Raw genomic sequence first — 9,411 nt, forward strand, 5'->3', positions numbered from 1 at the left:
ACATATAGAGAAGGTATGTCAGGCAGGAGAAAGAGGTCAGAGCAGATTACAAAGGAGACTTTCAGGGACCCAGGTGGAGACAGGCTGCTGACTAGAGGCCATCACTTGACAGGATAAGGGTATGGGCTGACTGTCAGGTTGGCAGGGAGAAGGTTATCACTAGACAGATGAAAGGAATGTGGACAGCAGAGGGAGAAGTGTCTCATATAGAAAAGAAGACATCAGCAATGCCTTGACAGCAACCCAGACTGTAAACCCATCCCTGAAAGTATTTTCTGCCTGTAGCCAACTGTGGGTCTTCTTTAGCTTAAGCAAAAGACCATCTGCTTTGAAATGATACAGAAATTCACAGCTGAAATCCCACCAGGACAGATTGCAAGTGCTGGAGTGAGGAACTCAACTTACCATTCAAAACCTTATTTAGTGCATGTGGTGGCACTCATCTCATCTGCTGCCTCCCCTTGCTAGGGTTTCCAGTGCTCTAGACAGAGCAGTAAAATTTGAACCCTAAAAGTGACCCAGTGGTCTTTGGAAAATATTTTCCTCCTGAGGTTAGCTTTCCACAGGCTGTATGGCAGGCAGTGCCAGGGTGGCTGGTAATACAAGGCCCCTGCATGTGTAATTCAGGCTTGGGCAGAGCTGCCCTTTAGGTGGATGGGCACACCTGTGTGATGGGAAGCTGCCATCAGTCAGCGCCACTGCTGCAGTATGCACACATCTCTCCTTGCACACGGTGGGTCAGGTTGTGGAGTCCACCAAACCCAGATTTTAGCTCAGCTGCCCTAATGATGTTGCACGGACAGCACTATTAATGAATGAACAGTTGAGCTCTGAGTTACATGTGATTCTGGTAAGAATATGCAGGAATTTGTTCTGTTGTGATGGTCTGATGGCAGAAATGATTTTCCATAATTGAGCTTTCTGTTTCTTAAAATAAGGACAAGGAAGAAGAACTATTTTTCTAGTCTCATCCATCACTATCAGCACTGTAAAGAGTGAAGCTCATTGTGTGAGGGTAAGGCTCTTAGCCAGCACATGTGAATGTGTATCAAAATGTTTGGCTCTTTACTCTATCAGACATGGCTATATGTTTCCTAGAAGAGAGTGCCAAAATAATAGTATGTGGGTCAAAACAGATTAGCTAAAATAGTAAAAGAATTTTTAGAACTGGAATCCAAATAATGACTGTTTTTAACACTAACATCAGAAAGACAAACCGAGGAGTCACAGAAGTTTTCATTATCCTCCAAGCATGCAAAAATGCCTTTTTTTTCCTAGTGGCTTAAAATCCTAGATCTTAAATGACAGCAGTTTAGCCTGCTTTCAGTTTTAATACTTTAAACCTATACTGTGAAACTAAAAAAAGAACTGTATATTTTATCAGTCTGTCATGCATTTGTGGGGAATTTTATGCAAGGATGATGGTAAAGATAGTCTTTTGATTTTCTATTACACTGTTCATTAGGAGACCAGTATTTTACGTTCATGAAAAAATCCTTACAACATCTTCCTCTGCAAGTACACAGCATTGCGCTTGTGCTGTTTTCCACAGAAAGTGTTGATTTTTCACTGAAAAGCTGAATGTATAAAAATCCAGCATGTGTGATGGGGTTGGCAGATTGGTTTTACCTCATGAGGTTTGGTCATTGTTTCATCTGTGGGCCATGCAGCTGAGGTAGCTTTCATCCTCTGTGGTGTACTGCTGCATTACTGCTGCTGCATTATTGCTGCTGTGATAGGCCATTGCTTCTGAACTAGAGATGTGAGATCTTGGTGCTTCATGGAAGATGTAACCTGCCATGAAAGCATTGGTTTTGGTGAAGAATAAGATGATGAGGTATTGATGTGGCATTTAAGCATACACGTATGTCCACTGTTAATTCCCACCACTCCCTCTTTTGGAGATGTTTTCTGTGGTGATCCCTTCTCGTCTCTCAGTTTTTCAGTTGATCTGATGCTCACCCCCCATTTGACAGTAGAGAATATTTAGACAGTAGCAGTGCCCGTGTGGTTAACCAGGAGGTGTTGGGCAGCTTTCAAGTGACGTGCTTCAGCTTCAGAAGTCTTCTGTTGACTAGACTGGGGAGTGTGGTAGATGTCATTAAATGTCATTAAATGTCAGAGGAGAGGAAAAATGGCGTCCAGAGGAAACAACTCCTTTTTATCATTCAAGTGTAGGAATTAACAGCATGGTGCAAGAAGGGCAGCATAACCTCAAGGAAATGGGCCGTGATACAGGGCCTGGCTGTGACATTCATGTTTTTCATGGTTGTGTTCATCCGAGTGCAGAAAAGAGAGAGAGGGTAAGCCACAAGAAGCTTAGCTGACAGAAGAGCATCAAAAAGAAAGAAATGGCATTGCAATCTTCTGACTTTATTGGTGTGTTAAAATAAATGAATGTTTAACTGATGGATTTGGTTTAATCCTATGAAGTAACACCAAGCAGTCATTAATGATTGGGAATAACTGATACATAGCTGCCTTTTCACTGTGGAATACAAGGGTTTGGCTTCTGCTAAAAACTAGATGGATGGATGGATGGATGGATGGATGGATGGATGGATGGATGGATGGGTGGATGGATAGGTGTGAGCATGGTGAAGAACCAAAGAAGAGGCCAAAGGTTCTTCTCTGACTGTCAGCAATCGTTAGGGCTGGGAGCCCAGAAAATTGCATTACAATTATTGATGTGTAATGCCTTTTTTCCTCTTTATTTGCATATTTGTTAGCTTGCTGGAATCTAAATTTATAGGCCAGAATCATTCAGATGTTTCAGAGTTGGAACTCACGGAATCAGTTAAAGAAAAGGATGACAGGCTCTTGGGGACATGGCCCTTCTGGAGTGATGGAAGAGAAATCATAATGTTTTAATGTGCTTGACTCATGTGGTCTTAATAAAGACTTTAAAATACTATCTGTTTCCTGTGGATCTTGAAGAACCTGTCTTCTTTTTTGTCTTTTTTGCAATATTCTCTATATTGGTTACATTCTGCCCCCTTATTCCCAAGAGCAGCTGTGATCCAATTTGTCTCTGAAAAACAAAAATTTCTCTAAGCTGAAAAAAGCAACTTCTTAAATAAAAGTATTATTATTTGGTAGCTCTTTTATTCCATGCTTTTTTCTGCGTAAGACCTCTAAAATAGATAAATCCAGAGCACATGTTTGATTTGCACTATGCTTCTCTTCGTTTAATTAGAGTACCTAATAAAAAATTCTCCTTCCTTTTTTAGTTTCATGGTTCTGTTTTGGAAGGTCAGACAAGAAATATTTGTGTAAGCATTGCAAAAAAAGTATATCTGCAGGGAAGAAATGCAGGGAAACATGCTTGATGATCATGACTTTGCATTGTAAAATTTGCCATTATTTTTCAACATCATTGTGAATTAATTTATCTTGAGGATGCCAGACATTTCATACAAGCTTCCGATCATTTCCTTAATCCTACAGTAATCCTTTGTCCTGGTTAGTGGGTTTGTGCCTGATCTTTGTTGATAAGCAGCCTGAAACCCAAGAGGGCTGTAATCTGGGTGTTCAGGGTGCCCCGGGGTAAAGTGGAGATGTCCAATGCCATTGTTGCTTTTCAGTGAACTGTAGCCAACATGTAAAGGCTGCTGACTGATGTACAGCCTGTGCCTCTGCTGTGTAGGCTTGAAAGGTCCATTCACAGCTAGTCTGAGACCAAGGTAACCTTGGTGATGCCTGATCTAAACCTTTGGTTTGTTAACTCCACAGTGGGGACCTGCAGGTGACGGGAAGTGGACACTGCCCATACAGCACTGCCCAGAAAGCCATTGGAAAGGACAACTTCACTATGATTCCTGAAGGGGTCAATGGAATTGAAGAAAGAATGACTGTTGTCTGGGACAAGGCAGTAGTAAGTAATTGCTTACTTTTATGAACCAAAAAGAAATTGAGTGTTAGCTCAGTAATGCAAGCCAGGAGACTCTTGGCCAATACTTAAGTGACTTTCTAATACATTTCTGAGAACTCCCTGAGAGAGCGCTGCTACGAGGTGAATTGTTCATTTCAAAAACCTTCTCCAGTTTTATAAGCTCAGGGCTGTGTTTCACTTTTGACATTGCATCCCTGTGGCTTCACAGACTCCACCGCTCAGTTTTCCAGTTGTGTCAGAGTGGATGCTTCTCAGAGATGCAGGATGTAGAGCAGTTTAATGATTTTGAAGTGGTACCCATATAAATGTGATGAATAGATTGTTTGAATTTGGGAAGTGTCTCATCATTTTTGAGAAATTACAAATGGATGGCAGCCGAGCCTGAGGCTAGATGATAAAATGCTTTGAAGGAGAACATTCCATGTAATTCATACTGGCATATTTTGCGATGGGGTGCCAGTATAAGCTAGCAGTTTTTTGATGGTTCCATGGATCCTGATATATAATGATATTCTCTCTCCATTGTCCGTATTCATGTAGTCACCCATTCACACACACTCACACCCATTACCTTACATTTCATTGCGCTCAAATGCATCCTGCAAACTGGGAAGTGGTAGTATTTACAGCGCTCTCATGAGCACTTCTCTCAGACTGTTTAATAAGCACTATCTTCAGGGACTGCTGCTGAGATTCCAAGCACAGAAGCAGCATCAGGTATCAGCCAAGGAGGAGCAAAGCAGGGAAGCAAGCAAAAGGCAGCCAGCCAGTGATATTCCTTTTATGTTACTCCCACAAAAGGAAGGAGCTGCACTGCAACATGAGATTTACAGGTGGTAATATTCAGTCCTGCACCACCGAGTACCTTATATTTTGCAAATCTCATTTTTTACCAGGCAGGAAATAAGTGTTTATTTAATATTAAAATATTTGTCACTGCTGTTCTTCCTTGGAACATTGCTCTTGCTTATTGCCAGGGAAGACCCCAAAATATGCTGATGAGAAAGCAAAATGCTGTTGTGTACAGCTGTTATTAAGCCATCACTGACTGTATAAAAAGTTCAGTTGGTGGTGAGATTTCTCCAGTCAAGGACTTTATAATTGGCATTGTATTACTTAGATATATAGGCTTGGTAGTACTAATAATAGAGTGGAGTTAATTAGCAAGAAATGTTTCTAAATGAGTCTGAATCTTGATCTTTTATTTAATCTCGTAATACTCATATAAGTTCCTCTGTTTTAAAATTGTTAAATAAATGGAAATTACTAGGACCAGCAACAAAACACACTTAGCCATCATCAGTGTGTAGAGAAAAGGACCTTGGATAACTGAGCAACTTGATGGTTTTATTGGCTATTCTTTTGGATGTCAGGAGTAACACATTCATTTATTTATCTAAAACTCCCAAGTAATGTGCCTTGGATAAAGTCTTGCTTGATAACATTTTTCATGTAACATGACCATATATATGAAGTACATGGTTTCCAATATCTTCCCAACTGTTCAGTACTCTGATTAGTAAATCCCTATTTTATAAGCGTGTTTTGCTCAAATCATGTTGGTTTTAGGCCACAGGCAAGATGGACGAGAGCCAGTTTGTAGCTGTCACCAGCACCAATGCTGCCAAAATCTTTAATCTGTATCCAAGAAAAGGCCGGATTGCTGTAGGATCAGATGCTGATGTTGTTATTTGGGACCCTGATAAGGTGAAGACTATAACTGCTAAAAGCCATAAATCGGTAAGGAGAAAAGGAAAACCAGTAAGAAAAAAGAAATGCCACTGTTGTTTTTCAACTGTTGATCTAATTCATGTGAGCACCAAATACATGGGATATAGATGAGTGGGGAAACTGCCTATTCCTATTCCGAAGTGGGTAAAAGTTTCAGATGAAAGTACTGAAATCTTGCATTGGAAGAACTAGAATCAGGAAGGATTTCTTTTCTTTTTGCATATTGCACTATTTTTTGCATGCTGTGGCAGATCTGTAAATAGGTGAGAATCAGCAGCTCTGCAGCTGAGGTTAATAGAACTGTGATAAATTTTAAACCAACTCACTTTTTTTGCTTACCTGAAAAGCACCTGATATTATAAATTGCGTGATTAAATCAACAATATTCTAAACTATGAGAGAGGATTAAGTATTTTGATAATACCACTCTGATCAGCTTCATGGTTGGGATTTTCTATTTAATTCAAAAGCTTTGCTGCAAACTTCTCTGCCCTTAGTGCAGAGTAATAGTGACTCACAGTCACTTCAATTGTGACCGTGACAGGTTTTATCTTGTGTTGTCTATTTAAAAGTTGTTATCTTGTTGTTCAGTGCTTTGGTCTTTTATATTGGGGAATTCTTCCAAAAGTTTTATTGTAAATCTGGTAATGTGATTTATATGTTAAAGGCAAAAACCTTTAGAAACATTTAAAAAGTAAGTTTAGGTGATTCAGTTTCTCTTGTCTTGGGATCTGTCTGTATTTTCAAGAAAGTAATAATCACCTGCCCTTTGACAGTTATTCCCATTTAGATTCAGGCTCTCCTTGTCATTTCTGGGCATTTTCAGACAGAAATACATGTGGTGGGTGGCCCCTTTCAAGTTCCCTTACACAGTCACAGCAGATGCATGGTGGGGCTACATCCTCTGGGTGTCCAGCAGCTGAGTCACAGTTTTCCTTCTTATTAAGGCTATTGTACTTCTAGAGGCTCTGGTTAAATATGGCAAGTCCTCAGAAACAAATGAGATAGAGCCCTGATGAAAAGTGAGAAATGGAAAGGAAAAGCCTGATCTAGGAAAGTCTGATTGGAGGCATTATTTAAAATCATTTCACGTCAAAATGTATTCCTTTTCCTTCAGAAAAAAAATTGTATACACCTCTTAATGGCAGCTGTCTAAAACTGTGACTGCAAATATGGATAATAAGTTACTAGCTGAAAGAGATCTTGTACTGAACTTGTAGTGAGTATGTTGGTTGATCCTCAGGCCATTGAATACAACATCTTTGAAGGAATGGAGTGCCATGGTGCCCCACTCGTGGTCATAAGCCAAGGGAAGATTGTGTTTGAAGATGGAAATCTGCATGTAAATAAGGGAATGGGCCGCTTCATCCCTCGCAAACCTTTCCCTGAATATCTTTACCAGCGCATCAAAATCAGGAATAAGGTAGTATGTTGGATATTGTTTAATGTTCTTCCTAGCCATACCCTCTTGGAACCATAGTAGCACATGTTTTTTTATTCTTACTGTACTAATATGAGACCATATCAGGTGGACTATATATGACTCGTTCAAAAAAACGACCACATAACTGGTTCCTGTGCAAGTGTGAACTGATGGAACTTAATTAACACTGTGAACTTCAGTGGGTAGAGTATATAGTTGCCAGTTGGACATAATTGCCATATATCCAGTTGTGCAAGCTTTTCAAGGGAAGTGGAATAGTGATAGAATTTACTTTTAGTAAAAATTCAGGAAAAAGATAAAGCTTTTTTGGGGTGAGGGTTATCCAGAAGAGAAACAGCATTTTAAATTGTTACTGAGCTTTGCATACTGAACTGCCACGCTGCAGAGAAGAAAAGCATGTAAGCTAGAGATACTCATATTTGGCATCTCTGAACTGTTGGTGCATTTGCAGAGCTGAGTATTAGCAGCATTCACAGCTTAGAAAACTTTTCTCTTACATTTAGTAAAAAGTTTGGGAAATGGCCAGGATTAAGACTGGACACTTCTGGGTTTGAATTATATCAGCACTCCTCTGCTGAAAATGAATTGGCTTGATGCTAGTTCGGGGTTATTTGGAAATTGCTTCAGCCACTGAGCAATAAAGTCACTGTGTGAGAACAAGTAACAAGACAAATTGACTAAAACTCATCTTTTCTTCAGCCAAGCATATATCATATCCTGTGAGGGTGGCAGCTGAAATTAAGTCTACAAGCAGGTTGATAGTTTTTATCTTTAATCATTTGTTATACAAATTCTGGCAAGCTGTGGGATGCAGAAGGTCTGCACTTCTAATGAGATAAGGCACTGCAAAAATCAAGTGCACATGAAGAAGTTCTGCAAACAACCAATCAGTATTGCACTTCTTTAACATTATCCACTTAGATGACATGAGCCTTCTCTTCACACTTGCCTCTCAAGGGTTTAGCACATGGGAGTGCTATGTAAGTTAGTGACAATGTCATTTAAATACTGAAATCAACACTTTAAAAACAAATATTGGAGAGTGGTGTCTTATACCAGGAGTTTGCACAAAAGTAACTGGGCTGCGTAACCTGCGTCTTGCAAGTGGGCCTGGATTTTGGGAAAGACCTTTATAGATACTAGGAGAGATCTGCAGAAGGCGAAGAAAGGGACTGATTATTTTTGCTCTTGCAGCTCCCTCTGCTGCCTGCCGAGAGGAAGGGAGGTCAGATTCATGCCCATGTTTCTTTTTCCACTGTTTAATTGGAAATATTTAGAAAAACCCAATGATGGTCATATCAGCCACCATATGAATATGTCAGAGCACAAAGGAATATGGAAAAAACATGTCAAACAAGGGGCTGCAAAGCTGTAACTGGCACAGGATAGCAGTATATATTTATCCCTGGAGCAAGGATGGCAGTATAAATTCCTGCCTTTGTGGGTCCCTGGAAGATAAATTCTTTGCTGTGATTGGCAGCTGCTCTCTTTTGGGCATTATTTTTGTCAGTGTGGAGACAGTGGCTCTTCTGAGCCTGATGTCCCCCTTACTGAAAGCAAGGAAAATGCATTGATTTCTGTAAGAGCTGGATCAAAGCTCCATGCATAGTGTCCTTTCTATACGGTATTTTAATTTCACTGTTAACCTGTAGGGGAAATTATTCTGAAACAATAATCTTGTAAGTGACAGATTTCTGATCTTTTTGATGAGCTTTGAATTCTGCAATTAAATGGCTTCAGGCTCTTTCTGAAAATTAAACTGTTTTTTTTTTTAAATATTATTTTTTAGATTCCTGTGATTTTAAGATCAGTGAAGCTGTTTTGATTGTCTTTTCTCATATTCCTTATAGGACCTGTACAGGAATAAAATCTAGAGACCTCAAACTGAAATCAAAGCTCAAATGACAGATACTCCATTGACAAATAATGAAAGATGGGTCCCATGCCACAGTCTAGCATATAATTGCTTTTCTAGTTGATGACAAGCAGTGGAAAATTTTGAAATTTTAATTTAAAAATTGCCACCACTTTTCAGTGAGTTCTAATAAAGATAATGAAGTATCTGAAGGGGAGAAGCAGAGAAAATATTGCAACCAGTATAGTGGGTATCAGTCTTGCAATAACTGAAGTGGGATTGAGCAGCTGAACCAACCCTGCTGAATAGCCTCTGAATGGAGAGAAGCCATGGTGACTGATCTTACTTAAAATAAACATCTTAGGTTGGACCTGTTCCTTTGAATCCCGTTTCTGCCATTCACTGTGAAGGAAGCCTAATAAGGATCTTTCTCAAAATTTATATATATATATATATATATATATATATATATATATATATATATATATA

General features: G+C 39.5%; 1 protein-coding gene across 1 annotated transcript in view; it reads left to right on the forward strand.

Moving 5' to 3' along the window:
- CRMP1 (collapsin response mediator protein 1) overlaps positions 1-9,411 on the forward strand; it is a gene marked incomplete at its 5' end in the record, with an annotated part of 37,801 nt that overhangs the window by 25,179 nt on the left and 3,211 nt on the right. Inside the window, 3 exons of the mRNA XM_026846732.1 lie at positions 3,733-3,874; positions 5,462-5,632; positions 6,867-7,046. Of these exons, the coding sequence (XP_026702533.1) occupies positions 3,733-3,874; positions 5,462-5,632; positions 6,867-7,046 (493 nt within the window). The remainder of the gene's footprint in view (positions 1-3,732; positions 3,875-5,461; positions 5,633-6,866; positions 7,047-9,411) is intronic.

Source organism: Athene cunicularia (assembly GCF_003259725.1).
Source record: "Athene cunicularia isolate RWA chromosome 4 unlocalized genomic scaffold, athCun1 chr4_part1, whole genome shotgun sequence".
Lineage (NCBI taxonomy): Eukaryota > Metazoa > Chordata > Aves > Strigiformes > Strigidae > Athene > Athene cunicularia.